Here is a 23791-nt window from a genome sequence, read left to right on the forward strand (position 1 = left end):
AGATCTGGGGCCTTTTGGAATGATTATTTGGACTGCTGTCTTAATATCATTGATTTAAAAAAAAAAAAAAAAGAAAAAGAAGAAGTGGATATGAGAAGTTAGTTGAGAATTTGGAGAGAAAATGGCTAGAACACCAGTCAGGATCCAAGTGTTTACCCAACAGCTTTATCAATGACTTCACTGTATGAGTGGTTTTTCCCTGCAGCTTCATAGTACCCTCAAATATGAAAAAAATAAAAATAAAAAAGCAAAAAAATTGGCAGTTATCCAAGCTCCTAGAAATGTGTTCCAGAACCTGTCAAGCCTTAGTGGAATTAGTTAGTAGTAATACAAGTGCAGAAAAAATGTTGAGGAGGCCTCGTCCACCTGATGCCTATAACATGCACAGTATTTTGAACAGTGGCCACGTGGAAAAAAAAAGAGGAAAAAAAAAAAAAAGAGGAATTTTTAAGGTGTTACAGGCTTTTATGTACTTCCAGCTCCAAAGATATACATGTGTTTGTATGTATGATGATATGTATTTATGTGTATGATATGTCGTTTAATTGCTGATGGGCAGAACTGTTGTATCCCGAATTTCACCCTGGGGCCAAATTTTATAACTGAGTTGTAAAACCCTGAAGTAGAGGTTTATGTTTGTGATGGAATTGCTGACAGATGCTTATGTATACTAGGACTAGCAGTCATTGCTGTAATTATGCTATCGTATCCTATCATTAAAGATTTCAATTGAAAGAGGTTTATAAATTGCTCTTCTTCTTAGATAAACCACCCTATATTAAGGCATCAACGATATGGTGCAGAATTAAATTAAAATCTCATAAAATGAAATATGTTCTGTATTAGCTGTTTGACACTTAATTTGCCTCTGAATGAGTAGAGGAAATCACAAATTAACCTGCCTTTGTTTTTCCAACCATGGCTTATTAGGTGTTAGAACAACTGCAATTACAGCCCAATAATAAGCCCCAACCCTTATGAATATGTACTGAAAAGTGTCACTTTGTGTTACCAAGACCTGTTTGTTAGCACTGCTTAGTTATTCTGGAATTTCTACAGTATGTCTTCAGTTTATACTTCGGGGAAGACGTATGAAACTTCAATCGTTCTTGAGGAACATAGCAGCACTATAACTGGAGCTGCAGTGTGGTTTTTTGTGGGGTTTTTTGTTTGGTTTTTTTTGCTTTTTTTTTTTTTTTTTTTTTGTATTTTTAAATTCAAGGCATGAATCTTAGTTTTCAAAATATTTCCATTAACCATAATTTAGTTTTACTACTTTTCACTGAGCTAGCAAGTTAAATTACTTGTTAAATATCATATGATTAAAACACACTAGAATGAAGTATGTCTTTCATAATTGTACTGCTTGTTTTGTTTTTCTTTGGTGTTGCTTTTCTCTAGCTCCAGGTAGTAAAGCAGAGACTATGGTTAGACCATTTTCAGTCCTTGCCAATTGCTGGGCCATCCAGTAGAGAGCTTTTCTAGGCAGCGTCCAGTGCTGCTGCTGAGAGCATTCACTGAACATGAGTTAATGCTTTAAACATGTTGGTTTTTTTTTTCTTGTATTCCTCAGGAACCATAATTCATGAATTTGCTTTTATCTAGTTTTACAGTGATCTGATGTCTTTGTTGGCATTGACTTCGTTGGGACGAGAGTTCCTTGCAGTGATCAGAGGTGGAAAATCTTGATCGACTATTTTTTATGACAACACAAATCTAAATAACTTCACAGTGCCACAGTTTTTGAGATCAGACCAGACAGAATGAGAGTCTTCTTAATTAGAAAAGGTTCCAAAGACAGTTTTTTAGCTCACAGACTTAACTGCAGTGATTGAAGACATTACTATCTGTGGTCATTCGTTCTCACATTTTCAGTGAGTTGCGTTGACGTGTTGCTCCCGATATGCTTTACTACAGAACTGGGTTGGAGGCCTTTGAAGGTGAGCTGGGCTAATAGTTGCAGGCATTGTTCATGTGGCTGTGAAGGGAATATGGTCCTGCAGAGCTGAAGCATGGACAAGTGCAAGGTGGCAATGAGTGTCTCCAGGGTGCTGGTCTGTGTGCAGTGTGTCTAATGGAATGTCCTAGCAGGCTAATACAAAGATTCAGGGTTGAACATGTTACAGGATACACCTTGTGTTCCAAAATGTTCATCCAGATAGTCTTCATCTTTCTTTGTCTTTCAATCCTGTCTTCTGTTGTCCCTGGACTGTGAGTAAGGGAGAGCTAGGAGGTAAACCCAAGTGAAGACATGCTGATGTTATCCACATGCTTAATGCCTGAGAAGTTTGCACTTGCAAGAAGGAAGCTGCAAGTCAAAGCTGCTGTCTTGCAGCTTCCTTGAATCAACAGTGCTCCAGGCTCATTTTTTCTAGTTGCTGATTGAGGCTTGTGGGGATCTGAGTTTGGCAGCCATAGGCTCTGAAATTATGCACACGCAGATAATTACCTAACACTAATCCCTCAAACAAATATTTTCAACTGCATGAATGCACCAGTACTAAAGCAAAGCATGTGTTCTGTTTGCAGTCAGCTTTCAAGTTCATAAAAAGGGAGTTTGATTCTTGGCTATGTTATTTCGTATCTAATTTATACAGACATCGGTTACATAAGGGTGAAAAAGAAAGGAAAGGCAGGCCTAGGTGCTCAGCTTTCATCACCGTCTGAGTTTGGACCATGCAGTATAGTGGGAGATAGGCAAATATGAAAAGATTAAAGGGTTGGCCTTGCAAAATATCCCTAATTATGAGAGAAACTGCTTGCCATACAGTTGATAGAACGTTAAGGTTTTCCCAGCCCTCTCACTGATTCCTTGATTTTTCCGTCATACTTTCATTCCTAAGCTCAGACTTCTTTTAAAAATGTTTGTGTTTTAACCTTTTAGATCTTCTACCTGCTGCTTTCCATCACCATGTCAGTAAGCTGGAGGTTTGGCAAGGAACTCCCCAGATTATCTGAGCATTCCTGGATCATTTTGCAGTGGGAAGGAAAGCCCCACCCAGTGTGAAAAACTTCACTGCTTGGATTGTCCTTGATTACTTGAAGGCTTGGAAGAAGCTCTGCGGTTTAGCCAGGAGCCGCAGAAGAAGAAAGGCTGGGACCTTGAAAAGATAGCTATAGCTACAAGCCTTCCAAAATCACCTATGAAAATATTTTCTGTAAGCAGGGAGAGATCTTGTGTTGAATGGGAAGCAGCCCAGGAAGCCTGCCCAGGAAATGGGGAAGGTGCAGCAACGACAGGAGCAGCTGCAAATAAGCCAGGGGCATTTTTATAGTGAGCATCTGAGAAGTAAGCGGTGTGGTTCAGTGTCTTGTTAAGGTTGTTTGGTGTTAGTTTCATGCCATCAGTGTGCATCTTGTAGGCTCTATAGGCAGCCTCTTGGTGACAGAGTGTTGTGCCGATGGGAATTCACAGAAGTGAAATAGCAAGGATGGATGCCCACACATAACCTTCAGTTGAGAGGTTTTTTTTTTCAGTGCCAGACAAGTTGGGGAGAAGGGGGCCCGAGTCGAAGCCAGAGCTGTGATTGCTCATACAGGATATAGCATTGCCTCATTTAAAACAGTGAATCAGTGTTTTGTTCAGCTGTTGCTACTTTTTTAGTAATATTTACCGTAAGACTTGCAGGTCATAAATTCTCCTTTGCAAGCACACTTTCAGAGCGGCTTCAGAAACAGATCGTGTTTTTAGAAGGGGCCTGAAACTGGGAAAAGTTTAGAACAAATTATTCTGTACTTCGTGGCTTATATTGAACTGCAGAAAAGGATAGGTGCTTCGGCTACCTTTGTGATACCGAGCGACAACTGGAGCAAAAAATGCTCATGCTGTGAAATAGGGAAGTATTTCTGAATGTAGCTGTTCTGCATAAATTCTGTTATGCTGCTGCTACTGTTTCTCCTTTAAAAATCTGAAATTTCTGCAAACTCACCCAGACTCTTTTATGTTTTTTGTGCATTTGCTTTCTTCCTACTAGAAGAGAAAGAGACAGTATTGAGAAAAGAGTATCTTATATAAAAAATCTTTTATGTTGGCAAATAAATTCTAGATCAAATAAGGATACACTGCTAAAAACCATCTCTGTTTTTAGTGACCACGTAGGACCACATATACATGAGAGTCAACAGAATTGCCTCTAACTGCACCAGATTAAATTTGATTCACATCATTCATCTGTTTCTGCTGTGGATAGTACTCTTGGCATTATCATTTTCTCTGGAGTGGCTCATTGTAATACCTACGAACTGCAGATTTTTAAAGAAGAAACGGTAGCAGCAGATAAATATGATGTTAACAGAGGGTCTTTGTTCTTACACAGTGAGCTTGTTTTTGGCATGGTTGGGGGACTTAAAGCAATTGAAATAAGAGAATTTGTTTCGTTAAAAATTGCTTTGTAGAAATTACCCCCAGTTTTCGATTCCTCTTTTATTATAAGAAAAAAGCAAACTCAGGTCTCACCTTTCTCTGTGTTTTTTTTCTTGCTGTCAGTGCAAACTTCCGGAGGCTGTCTGGTGGTGATGGCAGCCCTAGGAAGCAATGTGCATAAGTGGGATTTACATCACTCCATCCTGCCCCACAGGGAACTAGAGGTGCTAGAGAAGGTGTGGTCCCCAGCCCTTATGAGCAAGGCATGCTTTTGCCAGCAGGCTGCTAACTGGTCACCATTCACGATACAGCCCTTGGTAGCAGCAAATTGCAGGGCATCTCATAGGTGTGATGCAAAGGGGAAGGAGAAAGGAAGGCCTTTGGTGGTCATTGTGTGAAGTCCACTTGTGAGGCAGGCTGGCACAAATTCATCTGGTGAGACCTAAATCCGACAAAAGAGATTCTTGAAGTGATCTGCGTGGATTATGCTGCTAAAGAGCAACAGCTTCCAGCTTTATCAGCATTGAGGTATTATCACTGGACAGCACTGCCACTTAGCTGATTTACTCCATCTGGGCTTGTAGCAGTACTTAGACAAATTCCTGTCTAACAGTGAAAAGTGGTTCCCTTAAGGCAAACTTTCAAGCCAGCCTAAGTTAAGAGCTGATGGAAACAACGTGAATGGCTGCAAAAGTCTTGCCTGAGGACACCTCTGCATGTGTAACATTTTACTTCAGGCTGAGGAGTAAGTAGGTGTGCCTTGCAGCTTTTGGGATTCTCCCCGTGTGCAGATGTAAGTACAATATAAAATAGGATGGATATATTTGCTTGAATGTAGAAAGTGACTTAACCTGAGTTAATTTCGATTTTTTTCATAAAAACTGATAGAAGGATCTACGCAGTCTGAGGAAGATGGACAATTAGAGGGAAAACTTGAACAAAACAAGTAGGGAAAATACTCACGCACAGAAACACGGAGAACATACAGATTGGTTGGTCATTAATTTAACGTTTAACCAAAAATACACAGAGTAGCCACAGAGCTAGAGTTTTGCTTCTTGAAATTTCTATTATCTCATTCTATTATCTGCTGCAAAGTATGCAAGCTCTAAATATAGTGCACATTCAGAGGCTCTGAGCCTGTGGTTTCTTGGACAAAATTCCTGTGTTCTTTGTGTTGTAGTCAGCAGTATTAGTCGAGTGAGCAGATATTGACTGTGGTATTCATGTGCAGTGAACCAGAAGCAAGCCAACTCTATAGAGGCTGCTGTCAAACTTGTTGCAGTGGCCTGTGAGGTACTGGACTGTGACAGACTCCTTTTTTTTCAGTACAATTCTTCCACTCACGTTAAATCTTGGTTCAAAGAGAACTGAAAAGTTACAGTCTTAGCATTCTTTCTTTCTTCCTTCTGCTTTCTTTTTTAAGTGTAGTGGTGAGATTTCTGTGTTGTGAATTAGAGGTCCCTAAAGTGGGAGCAGGCATTAACTGGAAGAAATGTGAGCAATGCGTACATCTGCAGTGTAGAAACACAGAGCATCTTCATCATACTCACACGCAATCTTTCCCTGACTTAGGTTCTCTCCTCCTCCAGCAATACGCCCTGTAATGTTAGAATATGGATTGAATTTAGTTCAAAATTTTTCCAAAAGGAGGACAAAACAGAAGTTAAATGCCACCATGTTTCTGGTTTTACCACACTTCACTCGATTTATTATTTATATGTCCAAATTGGTTTGCAATTTGTGGCAGAAAGCAGACTATCGAGCTTCTCTTGGATGTGCTTCTGAGGTGTAGGAGACTGACTAGCTGCCCCTTGACTATTTTCTATTATGTGATGCAGAAAAAAATTAATCCACCCAAAGGATTGGGCGCAGTAAATGTTTTATATGTGTACCTCAGGGTGGACTGGGTCCACATCTATAACTGATTTTATCAGTTAACAGAGGAAGTGATTTGGAATGCCATACAGGTTAATTTTTGCTCTCAGGATAGTTTACATGACAAAAGAAGTACGTGGGACCTTCTTTTAGAAGGTGCTTTTCAATGGAAGCTGGGTTCTGTGAACTTGCCTTGTTTTTATTGCTTAGTCCCTTCCAGCATCGAATGTGTAGATCTGATCCTGCAGTAGCTTACAATTGCATTTGTAGTTAATTCTGTAGGGGCGTTGGTAAGTTTCTGGAGACCCCACAAAGGTTAGACACAGAGGCAAAAAAAAACATCCTGAAGAAATGTGCCAGGAATACGTTCCTTCTGAAGAACAAACTGAAATGTCTGCTCAGAAATATTATTTATTAGATGCTGTGACCATCGGTGTTAAGTTTATCAATGGAAGTTTAGGGAGTATTTCACGAGGGAGATTTTCTAAACAGATCAGACTCAAGAGGCTATCTCTTTAACGATAAATATCTTTCTGTCCTGTATCTGTTGAAATTCAGCCTAGATTTATCACTGCTTTTTCTCTGGCCCGTGTAAGAAAAGATTGATAGTCTAGTCCAGTTTATAGAGGCCACCAACACAAATAGCCCAATTTAACAACGCTGTAGACACATTTGGCAGGAAGGGCAGGAGCTGAATGACCAGAGGCAATCAGGTGTTCTCTTCTTCACTGTGGAAGATCACTATCAACGTACATCATCTGGACAGTACCAAGGCACCTTCCATAGCTGGCTTCTCCCTTGGCTTGCTGTACTCTTTCCAAGGACACCAGACTGTTCTAGGAACTGCATTTCTACTCCTGTGATAAGACTGAATTGCAAAGATGCAGAGATGGCAAATGTGTAGGTTACCCTGCTGATGTAGGTGTGCCCTGAGTTGGTGAGTTTGTTCCTTTTGGAGTTTTCATCTGCATCCATAGATAGCTATTTAAGAAACAAAATAGGTTGCTCCAAAAGTAATGCCTCCTATTTATTTGCCTGGAAGCTAGGACAGATACAGAGAGCATGATAACACCATGTGATTGAGCAAGTTCTTAGCTACAAAACTGCTTTTCAATGTAATCCCCACCGTTAGTAATGCATTTTCACCAGTGATGAACAAGAGCCTGCATACAACAGTGTTAAAAATCTGCACCAGAGAAGATGATCCACTGTCAGTGTCGCCACTGGTGGAACCTTAACAGCTTTACAGCTGTTAAAGTTACTTTGCCCAAGGAATGCTTTTAACCTCCAGTGATGTGCACAAGTAAAGCAAGAACTGCTGGGTGAAGTCTGTATTTTGCTTCTTCTGATGGCCGTGGTATTTCAGTCATAATATATTCAACATTTACGAGAACTGAACTGCAGTGCAGAGTGTGTGACATCACAGTGGCTTTCAGTGCCTGCAATTTCAAGTAAGGAAACAGACCTGTGTGAGAGGAAACCTCACCTGAAAGGAGAGTCACACTCTGGTGTGGTTGCACCCCAGCCAGCCCCCACACCTGGACTTCTGAAAATACAGGAAACAGCTCCTAGCAGAATCTATTTCTTCTCCCTCCAAAGCTCGACTTTGCAGCATTCACCTTTGCTATGCATTGTGCATCATCCAGCTGTGAGCCCTGCTGCCCTGGTGGATGTTTACACTAATCTTCTGCTTGCATGGTATTTGCAGTGGTGCTCAGAGAGAGTTTGAATAACTGATAAAGCTGTTCACACTGAGCTGAGAAGCAGCTGTGTTTTCACAGGGTGACTCCTTGACTTGCATTCTTAGGTACAGCTTCTATGTGTACCATACACCTGGTACTGCCACTGAGGTGCAGGAATGAGGACAACTCTCAAAATTATTCTTTTCCCCCAAAGTAAGCGTCACGGGTTGGTCTGGAGTGCTTTTAGGACTTTCTGAAAATACACTGTGCACCTCATACAGACAGTAATTTCTATAAATCTGTAATTGCAAGGAGTGCTGGTTAGGGGAGAAATTCCAGCTGATATCTTCTGTGTTCAGTAATAGGTCACTGTACAGTCACTGTAGTAACTATTTACTGTAGTTACTACAGGGGTGAAAAACAAACTCAGCCATACTTGAGCAGAGGTGATTAATGCTGAACGTTCAGATCACTGTTTCTGTTAGGACTGTAGTATTTAAACTTAAAATTTTAGTCACATGTTCCCTTCACAACTAAACGTAGGTAGCAAGTGCAATGTAAAAGACATTCAGTCACTGAATTTGTCTTTTATTATTGCCAACTTGCTGTTGCCTTAGCAGTTAAGATCTTATTTTAGTATATATGATTAGAATTGAAAAAAAAAGCTTTCTCCCTTTCTCTTTCCCCAAATCTCTTTTTTCTAATATTGTGGACATGACCTACAGTAGATTCATGAAACAAAAGCAGAGGGTTTTGGTTTGCTTTGTTTTTGAATGTAGAAAAAGGATGTTTCTTGGCATCACAAAACTGACACCGAAGGGAGTATTCACTTGAGGTAACATGAGAGGTTTTCCAGGTACTTCACCAGGCGGAAGAATGCCTCCTTTGCTACTTCCTTAGCAGAAGAGTTAAGGGAAGAAAAGAAATTCACATTTGCTGAAACAATAGTAAGCGTGACATTCTCAAGTGCTGGGCAGAGAGGGCTTATAAAAATCATCAGTGAAGGAACTAAATAATGAGGAGAGAGGTACTTACGGTTGGTAAGCACTGTATGGACATAGATGTCTAAAAATTTCAATTCATTAAATTATGGCAGTAATAACCCATTAGCTGAAAACACTATTTTTAAGAGAACAGAGTATTTCGTGAAATTCAAATCTCAGTCGTTTTCAAAGTTTAATTAATTGTCACAAATTGCACCCATCACTGGCACTGGTGAGGTTGAGACCAGATTCGACCCCTTCTTTCTGGTCAGGCAGTCCCTTGGTGCACACAGCGATCTGTCGGAGGGGATGCTGAGCAGTTTTCCTTAGGATCCCCTGAGTGGGGGTGGGTATTGGTGCATCTGGGCAGGAATGCTGTTTGCATGCGGGCTGCGTTGTGTTCTGATCTGTGAACAGAAGTAAGATAAATCAGGATTAATTGTCGAAACCAGTTCAGCTCTCTTCTCATCTCTGTACCATTTGGATTGTTTTCTTCTTTTCCCAGTCATGCATGCACATACATATGTGTTCATTCTCTTTTGTACAATGCCAGGGATTTTTTTTTTTTAAGAACTTCAGGCATTTTCAGAGTGTTTTTGAACCAGTGCACCATTCACCTGTGTATTTGCTTGGATAGAGGTCTTCACTGATGAGGTTTTTGTTGTATGCACCCACTGAAGTTTCAGTGTACTCAAGCATTAGAAAAGCCACTATTCGAGCGTCTTTGTTTTCTTTGTTGAGCTGTTTATTTTGCTTTCTTCCCACACAGTTCCCTGGCCTTGCTCTGACAACTGCTTTTCTGCATGAATTACATTCCTCGGGGCCACAAGTCTCCTAATTCTTCCAGTCGATTTGATTCCTGCCTGTGTGATTAGTCCTGTGCTCCAGCACACACTTGGTCTTTGCCAAGCAGACTACTTGCTAAGTGCTTTTAACATGAAGACCAAACTACGTTTTTTAACCTCATTAGTGTGTAGGGCACTGCTTCATTCTGGCTTAATAACATGGCCACTATTGAATCATCACTTGCTCTCAAACAGGTTACAAAAAGGTTACCTAAGTTGTCTGGTTTTCTTTTCGTATGACTGTGCTTTTGCTGGATAATAGTCATTCTCTTTCAGCACATCTCCAGTTTTAGCATATAAGGCCATCTTGGAAAGGAATGCCATCAGTTCTCTTCAGTTAGATTTGCAATGCTGAGAAATGTTTGTATTTGAGCGTTCAAAGAGATTCTTGGTATCTGTTCGGAAACAATGGACGTATGTAATGCAACCTGTAGAAAATGTGGTGTGGGGAGTAAAGGGCTTTTGGGGCTCCTAATTAAATGCTTGGATTTGTTTCAGCTTTAGAGTTACAAAGATCTCATCTTCACCAGTTTAAATATGGACTTCTCACTGTAACACTGGATTTACAGCACGGCTGCATTGGTTTGCTTTGTCTCACAGAGTCAATTTTTGGCTGAACGTGCTGCCGCTGAAATTTAGATTTCAGTTGCAATTGCCTGTAAACTTGAATGGAAAAGATATTCCGAGACTGTTAAATGCTGTAAATGCACCTTAAAAAAGAAGTTTCCTAAGAAGGCAGCCTCTCCAGGAAAAGTAGGGAAAGAAAAGAGGTGCTGGGTAACATGCCACTTGTGATGGTGCATTTGTGCAGTTGCATAGCACAGCAACTCACAGGGTGAGACTTCATGATTAATGGTGTTTATTCTTGACAGAAGCCTCCTTTATTTATCTGCAATACAGTTTAGTGATTTTATCAGTCAGCTGAATGAAAAATATTCAGTCATACCAATATTGCAGTGTAAATTGAGTAGAGTCACTTTTTATTATATCTTTCAGCCTTATCATCTGCACAGTAATTTTCTAGCAGGGGTTTGATATAGAAAGGCTGGATTTAGCTGTACTTGACACAAAGCCTCTTCAATTTCCCCTAAAAGTTCAGGCTACTCTTAGAAATGCGTATAAATATATATAAAACGCTCTTATCCAAGCAATTTCAGGATTTGAAAGAATGAAGATAAAACGCACAAACCTGGATGTGAGAAATGTTGTTAATAGGAAAACATCTAATAGCTCTGAAGCCACTGGTGAAATGCTCTGTAGTGTTTAAGCTTGTGGCTCAGTGCAGTTCTTTTTGCATGGCTACGTAGCCGGACTTCCTTCTAATCAATCATCATCCAACTCCAATCAGCATACAGGCAGAGCCTATCGTTCATCCCGGGTGTAATTTCGGAGTTGAAGACTATAATGGCCACATACAGCACATTAGTCACCGCGATAACAGCTAGTGGCACTCCTAAGGAAGGGGGAGGACAGGGGAGAAGGGGAATAAAATTCTTCTCATTCTCACAGTGCATTAGTGAAATAGGAGCAAATGTTAAACAAATGTTTATTCAATTAGCTGACTTAACAGCATTAAGTGCAAGAAAGCTTCTGACACTCCTTTGACCTGCTGCTTTGCGGGAGGAGAGGAAGGGGAAAGGGAAGGAAGAAAGGGGTAGCAGGAATGCAGGCAGAATTTATATGTGCCCACACGTTCTTATGATGGTGCCTGTGTGGTTTAAACACTTCAAGTGTGGCTGGCCATGACTGTAGCCAAGAGGAGGCTAAAATTTGAATAGCAAATGAGACCACCTCTGGAGCATCAAAGGAGCATTGCAGAGCGTGGAAGTTTGCTGTAGGAATGCAGTTGGTAATTTCACCATTCAATCTGCTATTATATTAGCATGCTGTAGACATTTTAGATTTTCCTGCTTCACTTCCACGTATCTTAAAGAGCAAGTGGTACATGGAGGTCCATGGCAGTCACTGGTCTCATGCGTAGCAGGATATTTTCTGAGCTTATTTGAATAACATTTACTTGGAATACAGATCTGTTCTATATTTGCAATCAAGAGTTGTGCATCAAATGCAGCATTGTTACATAATTCTTGATAAGATAATGACCACAAATCAATTGATTTGGAATCAATTGAGTTGGAATTGGGTAAAGACCAGGAGGAGAAATTTACCAGCACTGAGTTTTGGCTGTGCTAGATGTAGGATCTTACTCTGTTTATAGTTCATAGAAGTCAGCATGCACTGAGTGAGATAAGACAATTCCTTGGTAAGGCTCAAACAGAAACAAGCAAAGGGAATTCTAGATAGCCAGATCTGGCTAGTATTACTTTTATTTCATAGAATCACAGAATCATCAAGGTTGCAAAAGACCCACAGGATCACTCAGGATCGCCCTGTCCAACCATCCAGTGATCACCAGTAGTTCTCACTAAAATAATTTGCTGTTTCCCTTGCTGTTACATCAAACATCTCAGTGCAGGGTCAGCTTTATTGAGTGAGTGTTGTGCAAATACAAGGAACCCTACAAGGAAGAATTCACACTGAATCTGTTTGCCAGCTGGGGGAAACTGAAGGCCAACTGGAGGGAGCTTCAGAGGTGTGCCAGGAGGTAGGTGACAGATCGTTGGTGGGGTGGGAGGAACAGAAAAAGGGAAGGCAGGTTGTTGCAATGCATTGTGTGAGGGTAAAAATATGAAGCCTGAGCTTGGAGAAATACTGCAAGGCAGTATGAGGTTTTATGCACATTTTGGAAAAAAATCAAACTAGTATCTTTGTACACATCTAAGAAACACATGAAAGGACTTCAAGCCAGCACTTGTGCAATGAAGAAATGAATATATCCAGTGGCATCAGTAGTGCCAGTTTCATCCTGGTACAGTACAGTTGCTGCTTTGGGATGAAGGTCATCAGTTATAGCTGACCTTACGTAGAAAAAGAAAAGAAGTTAAATAATGAATGAAAATTCACTGGCTTTTTTTGTTTGTTTATTTTTTACAATGTAAACATGTCTTGAGCGAGCACACAGATTGTTAGTTGGGTTATTTATGAAGGATTGCAGGTGGGAGAGGAAGCATGTAAAAAGCCAGATCTGTAGTGAGGCAGTCTATCAATTGTAAAAAAGGAATGAATGCAATCACTAAGGATTTGGTGTGTTGATTAATGTAGCCAATTTTTAACTGTAACTACATAATGTTAATACTTCATGTAAAAGGAATGGAAAACCAGAGTCATCTGCTTTTGCTGTGGGTCATCAGCTAGTTGTTCTGTGTGTTTCCAGCACCATAAACATCTCTTGTACAGTCGCTTTTATCTTTTTATGTACAATTATACCTTTTAATTTTATGAAGTTATTTGTATATTCTACATATTTGTATTGCAGAACTGCACTGAACATTTTGTGAGATCTTGTCCTTGCCTCAGTGAGGAAATATTTGTAACATACTGTCGATCGGTCTGACCTTGTAGATACTAAGTACTCTCTGAGCACTTTAACAGTTTTACATCTGGGGAAACATCTGAAGACATAGTCAACATGCTTGTCAAAGGTGACAGAGCAGATAAGTGATGGAACCCAGGATCTTGATCTAGCTGCTTTTGTATGTAAGCTATGTAGGCACTGACCCATTCGTGATTTATAGTATATGTACCTACTGATACAGGGTTTCTGCCATATGTGATTCTGTGACTTATTTCCTCATACTGACTGTAGTGCTAATATGAATCTTGAAATGAAAGCAAGCTAAATATTGACCAAGTGTTGGAACACAGAAAGGAACTCCGACCTTTCTCACTTTAGGATTACCATGTTGTCAATTTTCCCTCTTCTTCCTTTCCGCCATTAACAAACTGCACTGAACTGTGCTTAATTTTGGTATCATTTGGAGCTCTATCACATGAAGAGCACTGACATTTCTGTTTATTCAATTAACTGTAATTCGTCAAACATTCTAAATCATTTGCTTAGCTTTCCTGAAGGCAGTGAATGATTTTAGGGGAACGGACTGTCTATTTTAAGACATGATTTCCGAAGGAAAAAAAAGGTAAGTACTAAAAAATATTATTGATTTCCCATACTTACATATTTATGTTTTTGGTTGTTTGCAAATTCAACTAGAAATGAGAAGAGAAAAGGGGCTGTGGAATTGCATTTTAAAAACAGTCAGTGCCAGCTTCACTGTTATTATATTGAAGCTAGTGGAAGGTTTTCTGATGGCTCTCAGGGCAGCAGAATTATGTCAGCATTTTGTGCTTCCGAAGAGTACTTCCACAGTCACTTCAGAGCCTTAGAAACCAAGTCAGTGGACAGTTTCCCATTGATTTCAGTTTATGTACAGTAGCAACTAAAAATTTTGAGAAGCAGGATGATTGTTTAACTCATGATTTTCCCATATCATTTAGATGTGTAATTAGCTGCCCCAGCCTGATTTTTTGAAAGATGAAATAGCCATGAATGTGCTTCTAACAGTGAGGAGTAACTTGGTCATTTGGTCTACTCACAGCTATAAGACTTCTTCTCACTTGAATTTTCAGGCTCATGCCTTAATGTCTGAGAGCTGACAAGCTTTTTCTAGACATCTTTTGGTGCCAAAGGGCCAGTCAGTCCAAAAATACATGATATCAAACATGCATAGTCATTAACATGGGAAATGTTACCAACGGGATTCAGCTTTGTGCTTTAAAATAGAATTGTCTGCCTAGTACTTACTACTAGTTTATCTCCCATGGTCTGCTGGCAATTGCATGTATTTAAGTTTTGGGGGCAGCCCAAAGAAAAGAATCATAGGCAATTTAATGAGTTTAACATTTTTCAGTTCTTCAGGCAGAACCGAATTGAGCAGATATCAGAGAAATAGCATGGATATCATTGGTATGAAAGTTATGCCATCAGTGTTTGCTCCAGCATTGAATAACGTGCCGTTAAATGATTAAATATCGAGGTTTGAACTTTGACACTTTCATAATATAACAAGATGGATGAAAAGGCAATAATAAATTAGGTTATGTTACAATATTTCATCCCTCTTCGTTGACAAGCTTTGTTCTGTGAGATAGATTATTGTTCCATCTATAACTTCAGCTCAGTGTCATATTTACAGTGTTACAGTTAAGAATCACTTGCTGTTTTCAATAAAATGTATTTCTCAACAGATACGTAGAAGAGCCATTTAATAACTTACCAGGACAAAACTTGGCATTAAAATTTCTTGTCCTGGAGTTTTAGTTTCAGCAGGAAGTGCTTAAATCACCATGATTTTTAAATTTTTGTTTTAGGATAGGTTATGCTTAGAAGATTTTTTTACCTAATCACAACGTAAAGCAATTTGGAAACTATTTGTGACAAATGGGTTCTTTAACACTAGACAAATTTTGTGATGTTGATCCAGACTTTCCTGCGGCACAGACCTTTGTGACTGTCCTGAGTGGCTTTAATCTGCTTCCAGCAAACATTGCTACTGTAGTGCATGCTCTGACAAGCGTGGAAGTTGTCCTGTACTCTTCACAGTTGCAAGGGATGCAAATCCAGAGACCGTGTGCACTGTATTGGTATTGTGGCACATTTTAGACCAGTTTTAGGACTCCAAAGAAGCCCAGTGTGGGAACCTCCAGACCACAGTTGCTTTGAGTGGCTTCAGCCAGGACCTCTGCCCAAACCCACGCACCAAGAAGCTGAGCCTGGGGCCTTCAGTCCCTGCCTGAGCTGTGCTGTAGGTGTGTCTGTCTCTGGCCTGCTCCTGGATGGGCCTGCAGCCTGCTCAGGGAGTAGCTGTTCTCCTGGATGGACTCAGCTGTGATATAGTTTGTCTCCACTTCTGTCTTTGGCCCTGTCTCCTAATACACCTTCAGTTTGCCATGTCTCAGACTGAGGCTTTGTTCAGTTTTTGTGGCCGGGAATGTAGGGAATGTTCTGTGCCTTCTCTAGCCTAACACACAGAGCTAAGATGGCAGCTCTCCATTTCACCCTGCTGCGCCAGAGGTGTAGAGCAGAGACTGAAGCTATTCTCCTGAGTCATGTCCGTATGGCATTGAGCAGGCAGGGTGGCTGAAGGGCTGTGTAGCCAACCAGCCCTGTGTTTGCTTACCTACCTCTGGATTTCTGCCTACACCCTATTCACAGCCCGAAAGCAGTATTTCACCTGCACAAATGGGCCTCCAGTGAAAGGAATAGCGTATCTGCTTGAATTCAGAGCTTCTGATCTTCTGCACTGAAAACTCATCTCATGCTTGTTTACAAAAAGCAACCTAAAATATGTAGTGTGAGAACCCCCTGCTCTCAGTACTGATGTAAAGAAATATGTGATCACTTCAGGATAGTGGTAGGCAATGATCTATGCATGCAGATCATTTTGAAGTAAGTGTAAACTAGCTCATGCTTCATCAGCTTTTAGTATCCTGTAATTTCACTCCCCCGATTAAGAAAGAGTTAAGTGGTCTGAAAAGGGAATTGTACTTTGTTCAGTTTTTGTGATGGCTGAATTCCAAAGCGGCATTGGAATTGGTTGGTATTGGCTGCATTGGTTGGTCTTTTTGTGAAGCGTTTGTCTGCTGCAGCTGCAAGCAACAGAAAAAAAAAAAGACACACCGATTTTATGAATTTTATGAATAATAGCTGAATTCTTACATATAGCTCACCTATAGTTCAGCAGTGGCCAGAAATTAAAAAAAAAAAAAAAAACGGTTTCATTCATTTTGTGCTTTACCATGCATCTGATTCATGCAGCTGCTGAACTGGTGTGACCATGTGAGCTTTTAAGACTCTCTAGACACCTGTGTAACATTCATCAAGACAAGTGTCATGACTAACAGGAAAAAAAATATACCTGCTTGGCTTTACACTGATCTCACTGCCTTGGCACTTGTGTGCTGTTCTCCTGGTGAGAACCTGAGAATCTCCAGAGCTTCAGAGTCTGGGCAGGAGCAGGAGTAAGGTGGCAGACTGCAGATGGGTAGGTAGTGAGAAGGTAGGTACTGTTAGGTATAGCAGTGTGTGGCATTCACAGTGTTTCAGTGTGTTAGTGATGAAAAGGAAGGCAGTCCGAACAGAAAGGAGGAGACACCTCCACAGCTAGCTCTGCTTTCTGCTGCTTCTCTTAAATGTCTCTTATGCACGTGGGATGTAGGTGTAATCAGTGTTACTGAGAATTGAATAAAATCAGCCTGATGTCCCAAATGTAGGAACCTCTCACGTCAAATAACTGTTGAAAATATCATAGGTATTTTATTAAATCTGAATTGAGTTTGAAGGATCTCTGGATGCAGACACAACAGTCCTATTAAAGAAAGAGTGCACGTCTACTTAGATCCTTCTCTTTATGGGAAGCCTCAGTGCTCTGAATATGTAGTCAGGAAAACACCTGTGTAGGAGCAAATGCAGAGCCTTCCTGTGGTTTACAGATGAGGCATACATTGACAGGCAGTGTAACTGAAGATGTACCTGACTTTTCTCATACTGAAGTCACTTTCTCTGAGTCCCATGTCATAGCCTCAGACCCAGGCCAGGGTTGAAACACATGTGAAATAAAAAGGCTGGGGGGAACTGCCACTTGCACCTGGAGATTTGATTTGCTCATCACTAACTGAGTGTCTGCAGAGCCAGTCCTGGGCTGTAGTGTGTTACTTGTGCAGGAAAACAGTCATTCTTCATTGGCATCTGAAGAGGTTGCAATCTAAGATCAGATGCAATACTGGAAGGCAACAGCTAAGAGTAAGTCTGTTTGGCTGCACCCTTTCTGGAACTATTATTTTAGTTTGAAGGAGGAAATTAAACAACTCAGAAGATGTTCATACTGAAGTTTATCATGAAGGGGAAGGAAGGGAAGGGTATGTGATCTGTCTTTGAAGAAATCTGAGAGCTCGGGCAGTTTGAGCTGAGAGTAGATGAAGGCAGGGGAAAAATGAAACTACGAGGGAGATGAGGGTCCGGAAGCACAAAGGAGTGAGAAAAGTACAGGCTAGAAGCAGATAGAGAAGATAGCAACAAGTTAAAGTCAGATGCTGGAGTGAGATTAGTAAACATTAGACTCCAGAGCTTGGAATTTTATGTAGAATCTCAGACTCCTTCTTTCTGTCTCCAGCTAATATTGCTTATATGCCTACTTCTGATTGATGTTACCCAAAGGAGTGTCCTTTCTGCATCATCCTCAAAGGAGAGGAGAAGAAAGCAAGAGTTAGTGCAGAGGAGGCAAGAATCAAGTCCCAGTGTCCTTGGATGGCTCCCCTGGGTCTGGAGCGAGAGGCTGAGAACCCAACTCTTCCTCTTGCTCTTGCTGTAGCAGCTTGCTGTTAGCCAGTTGGAGAGTGTGAATCACTAGGGTAACACAGACCCAGCCTTCTTCAAAAGCTGTTTTCTGCTCTATATGGACCAGATAGCTCCAGGGCTCATGCTTGTCAACCCTGTGTTTGGTTTCAGAATGGTTTTTGAGCAGATATGAACTTAGAAGAAATGATTTGTAGAGTGATCTAGTGAGCTTATGAAGTTAGTTTCTTTATTAAGATTGAATTTGTTACACTACAATATTTTCCTTGTCACTGAGATGGAAGGAAATTCACCCTGTAATGTGATACCCAGCTGTGGTATTTTTGCTTCCTACTTCACCATGAATTTTAAGGTTCCTGCATTCCACCCTCAGCATGGCAGGAAACTGCAAGACAGCTCATGCTTCATGGCTGCTCGAGTTCCACAGCACCGGCAAGAGTAAGGCTGTGTTTCCACCAAAGCTCTGTTTCCAAAATACAGATGCTTCAAAAACATGCAGAGAAAACCTCTTTGAGGAAGGAAGGGCCTGTTTTACACAGTGGTGGGAAACTGCTCCTGGTTTCTACCACTGCATGCATTTTAAACATGATGAATGGTGAGCAGCCAGGCTTCTCGTGGGTACTTTACTGGATTGCCAAAGGAGCGATTCCACTGCTGATGCCTGCTGCTAACACAGCCAGTGCATCCTTGTAACAAACTTTGGGGCAAGGAGGTATTGCTTACATTGCAAAAAAACCTTGTGAGGGCAAGAAATGCACAAAAGGCAAATAAGGAAGGGAAAGGGGAAAGAGTGAGAAAAGCACAACAGGAAGAATCTTTATTCCATAAGATTTTATGAGCCTCTGTGGCTTTTGCAGGGAAATGCATGTCCTGCTAGGAATGCATAACTTTGATCTCTGTTCCATTCATAAGCTGGTGTTTCTGAGCTGATAGCAGGGCAGAATTACCTCCCCTGTAAGATCATGTTCCGTTGACCTTTTAGGTGATGACAGCTATCTCCATTGATCATGGTATATATATGTTAAAAGAAAGAAGATACATTTCTTGTTTTATTATCCTTTATAAGCTAGCAGCATCAAAGGAACAGTCTGCTCTTGCTACTCTTGCAGCTGCTGCCTAAGTCTGTGCTGTATATATATGCTAAATTAATTGGAAAAATAGAGACAAAAAAGCCATTTAGTTCAGGTCAGCCAGTTGGACTACAGCAAGTTCATGACAGGCTCAATCACTGATTTTTGCCAAGGAACAAGTTGGCAAGGGCAGGCACTCCAACCCCTCCTGATGAAATCTGAACTTCTTCCAATGCCTTTGGAGTCTGGGTGCTGTGATAGAAGGATCTCCATTGGTAGTCCTGATGCCGTCATACTGTCAGGGTGTGATGGTGGGGAAAGTTACAGTAGATTACTTCTCTTGCATCAGCTGTGAACTCAGCTTTCAGGCTTAGTTCATCACAGATTTGTTCATGCAGACTGCGAAGGCTACACACATCTCTATTTGTGCAGGTGATATAGTTAATTACTTTAGTCTTTTTAACGGCATCTGTCTCCTGTGCCATGCTAAAAGCTAACATGCAGCAGTCTACCATTCCTTTGTCAGTGAGTTTTCAGCATCTTTTGTAGGAAGGGATATGAACAAAAAGTGCTCCAAAAGCCCTTGCTGTCTTAATGGTTTACAAAGTTTGGATATTCTGAAATTATTTCTGTGCAGACATGCAGTCTTGCTGTTTAAAGAAGGGTAAGCTGGCAAATCAAGATAGTGGGCACAGTTTAACTCAAAACTTTGATCCAATAGACATGGTTATGAGATGAAAGTGATTCAGCATCTCAATATGTGTTCCATATTGAGGCATTAATTAATATCTGGTATACAGGATGCATATTTCACGTTAATTGAAGTGATTATCTGCTACACTCCATGGGGAAAGGGTACTGAGGGATGTAAAGATTAATTCCTATATAAGCTTGTTCTAAAACTGGCCAGAGAAATGTTGCTAATAATACGTACAGAGAAGAATTCCTTTCCTTTTTCTGTTCGGACAGTCAAATTCTGTGGAAGTTATTACATGTGCCACACAGTTGTTATTCTTCAAGGCAGAAGTATATTACCTTTAAACTGTTTTTGTTTATTGTATAGATAACTTGGCGTGTTTGTTTTCTTTTTTCCTTTTGTCTTCCAGGCCTTCTGCCTTATCTAGTAGCCCAACATATTCAGATCTTCCGTTCATTAGAATTTCCCCACACAGAAATCCTGCTGCGGCATCAGAGTCTCCCTTCAGCACTCCTCACCCCTACATTAACCCATACATGGACTATATCCGCTCCCTGCACAGCAGCCCATCCCTGTCCATGATCTCGGCAGCCCGTGGACTCAGCCCAACAGACGGTAGGTTAAGACAGGCTTCCTGTTTTCTGTCATTGTAGCAACTTAAGTTATATTAATCTTGTCAACATTTTTTCCCCCTCATTCAAAGCAGCTTCAGCAGATTTGTCAGACATATTCATTATGTCATAAATGTTTCAATACTTCATCAGCCTATTGTGGCTCATTTGTACATCTCACAAATGTTGAAACTTCAGGGGAAAAGAAAAAAAAAAAGCTTTGTCTCTTTCAAAATTTAAGCTGGAAGAGCGGTGTATGGCTTGTGACATCTTTTGTTTGTGCAGCTGATCCTGGGTGTGATTCCTAGAAATCCTGTGCATCTGCACTGAATCTACCTGGATTCTTTGTGAGGATAAATCAGTGTAGTTCCACTAAGTTATTCAGGTACAAAAGGCTTGCTGATTAAAATAGTATTTTTTGATTGCGTAAAGCATGCTCTGATTTGGTAAATTTATTCTTTAGATTTATTTGAGTTTACTGTAGCCAATGGTACGGCCAAATGAAACTGGTGTAAAAGTGGCTGATGATCAGGACAAGCCACTTTAGTTTAAGTGGTGAGCGTACTTGAAATGCTGATACTTCTGGAATTAGTGTGAGCATAGCTATTACTTTCTAGGTTATTTGGGCTGAAGTGAACCTCCACTGTAGGTTTTGTTGTTACTTTGACACATTTTCTATTCCTGTTTCAGTGGGAATTTTGGCAAAGTGAGCAATGAACAGAATTGTGAATGGCCTCAGTCTTGTTAACAGTAGGTTTTTCAATAATGAAATAAGTAATTTGACATTTCAAAATCATAGTATTTGATTAAGAGAAATAAAATAAAACACACCAGCAAACAACAGTAGAGTGAAGATAATTAAATTCTCATTGTAACGACGGGAAAAGTCTTCATGCTAATATCTGCAGAAACTTACCAAACAGAGTTAAACTGCTCTTAGGTGAATTTGAAAAATGAGCAGTGCGCCCTATCCAAATGGATAACTAATTAGTCCTCACTTACAAGAACGTATACCTTTACAGTTAATCCATTAGTTATGGGTGCATATTCTTATGAGAATAAATTTTAATGACCTATTGTCAATCAAGCTATATGGCATGCACATAAGACTTCTGTAGCAGCACTTCTGAGGTTGCATGAATCCTTACTAATTCTTTTAATTTTAACCCAGACATTATCTTAAAACTTGAACATACATATTCTGAACTAACAATTTGGATGCTTAGGAATACATGTTTTGACTCAGGGAGCTTTGGAACTTCTGACATAGGATAAACATAATATATTTGTTAAGTTAGAAAATATTTTGAAAAAAATATTGTAATTTTGCCATTACAGTTTTGCTGTCTCACAACCAGTGAGATGCAGGTAGTGAGTGTGTAGAGCCTTAGAGAACTGTTCAGCTCACCTAAAAGCAGGCATTTAGATTTTACTAGCTGAATCACAGAATCACAGAATGGCCAGGGTTGGAAGGGACCTCAAGGATCACGAATCTCCAACCCCCCTGCCACATGCAGGGCCACCAACCTCCTCATTTAATACTAGACCGGGCTGCCCAGGGCCCCATCCAGCCTGGCCTTGAACACCTCCAGGGATGGGACATCCACAACCTCTCTGGGCAGCTGTTCCAGCACCTCACCACTCTCTCTGTGAACAACTTCCCCCTGACATCCAATCTCAATCTCCCCTCCCTCAACTTAAAACCATTTCCCCTTGTTCTGCTGTTCCCCTTGAATCTCAATATCATTCGTAAGTCAGGGAAAATACAGGCCAGTCAGTCTCACCTCTTTCCTGGAAAAGCAGAGGAACAACTTGTTCTGGATGCCATCTCCAAGCAATTGGAATAGAAGGTTATCAGCAGTAGTCAGTATGGATTCATCAAGGGGAAATTGTGGTTGACCAACCTCAGAGCCTTCTGTGATGGCATCACTGGCTGGGTAGGTGGGTGGAGAGCAGTGGATATCATCTACCTTGACTTCAGCAAGGCTTTTTATGCTGCTTCCCATGACATCCTCATAACAAAACTGAGTAAGTGTGGGATAGATGAGTGGATGGTGAGGTGAGTTGAGAACTGGCTGACTGGCTGAGGTTATAGGGTGGTGATCAGCCATGCAGAGCCCGTTTGGAGACCTGTGACTAGCAGTGTTCCCCAAGGGTCAGTGCTGGGTCCGATCTTGTTCAGTATCTTCATTGTTGACCTTGACAGGGGGATAGTGTCCACCCTCAGCAAGTAGCTGACGATTCAAAGCTGGGAGGAGTGGCTGAGACATTGGTTGGTTGTGCTGCCATTCAGTAGGACAGGCTGGAGAGCTGTTCAGTAAGAAACCAGATGAGGTTTAACAAAAACGAGTGTAGAGTCTTGCATCAGGGAAGGAATAATGGTGATATATATATATCAGTACAGGTCGGAGGATGACCTGCTGGAGAGGAGCTCTGTGGAGAAGGACCTGGGAGTCCTGGTGGACTGCAGGATAGCCTGAGCCAGCAGTGTGCCCTTGTGGCCAAGAAGGCCAAAGGGATCCTGGGGTGCATTGAAAAAAGGACCATGGCCAGCTGGTCAAGGGAAGCGATCCTCCCCCTCTTCTCTGCCCTGGTCAGGCCTCACCTGGAGTACTGCATTCAGTTCTGGGCTCCCCAGTACAAGAAAGACAGGGATCTGTTGGAGAGAGTCCAGCAGAGGGCCACAAAGATGATTAAGGGCCTGGAGCATCTCCCCTATGAAGAAAGACTGGGTGACCTGGGTCTGTTCAGCCTCGAGAAAAGAAGACTGAGAGGGGATGTCATTATTGTTTGTAAGTATTATAAGTGTGGGAGACAAAGGAACATGGCCAATCTCTTCTCAGTGGTCTGTGGGGATAGGACAAGGGGAAATGGCCATAAACTGGAGCACAGGAAGTTCCACACCAATATGAGAAGGAACTTTTTCATGGTGAAGGTGACAGAGCACTGGAATGGGCTGCCCAGGAAGGCTGTCGGTTCACCTTTTCTGGAGATATTCAAGACCTGTCTGGTCCCCTACCTGTGCAGTCTTGCTGTAGAGAGCCTGCTTTGCAGGAGGGTTGGACTCAATTGTTCTCTAGAGGTCCCTTCCAGCTCCTATAATTCTGTGATTCTGTGATAACTACAATGGTGCTAAGAGTCACTTGTCTACAAATTGGGTGTTTGGTGTCAGTTGAAGTCTCTGGAGTATCTTACCTTGGCTCCAGCTGCCACCAGTAAAGGCTGTTTTATCCATTAAGGTCTGTCTCATATCTGCCTGGCTTGTGTAGATGCCTTGGGTATCCAAAGGCTTTCAGAAGGCAGGAAACACTTAGGTGTGCACAACACAGATTGAGTTAGTGCTCATGTATGCTTTGGTTACTGACGTTTTACTCAAGTTTAGCTTTTCATTAGTACAAGCTGCACTAGCTA

At 41.1% G+C, this 23791-nt stretch overlaps 1 protein-coding gene across 6 annotated transcripts in view; it reads left to right on the plus strand.

Annotated features, from left to right (window-relative positions):
* Positions 1-23791, plus strand: part of GLI3 (GLI family zinc finger 3) — a 205279-nt gene that overhangs the window by 114066 nt on the left and 67422 nt on the right. For all 6 annotated transcript variants that reach the window (XM_090142200.1, XM_031599386.2, XM_031599387.2 and 3 more), the window contains one exon: positions 20179-20384. In XM_090142200.1, coding sequence (XP_089998326.1) covers positions 20179-20384 — 206 coding nt within the window. The remainder of the gene's footprint in view (positions 1-20178; positions 20385-23791) is intronic.

The sequence above is a fragment of the Phasianus colchicus genome, chromosome 6 (genome assembly GCF_987193195.1).
Source record: "Phasianus colchicus chromosome 6, bPhaCol1.hap1.1, whole genome shotgun sequence".
NCBI lineage: Eukaryota > Metazoa > Chordata > Aves > Galliformes > Phasianidae > Phasianus > Phasianus colchicus.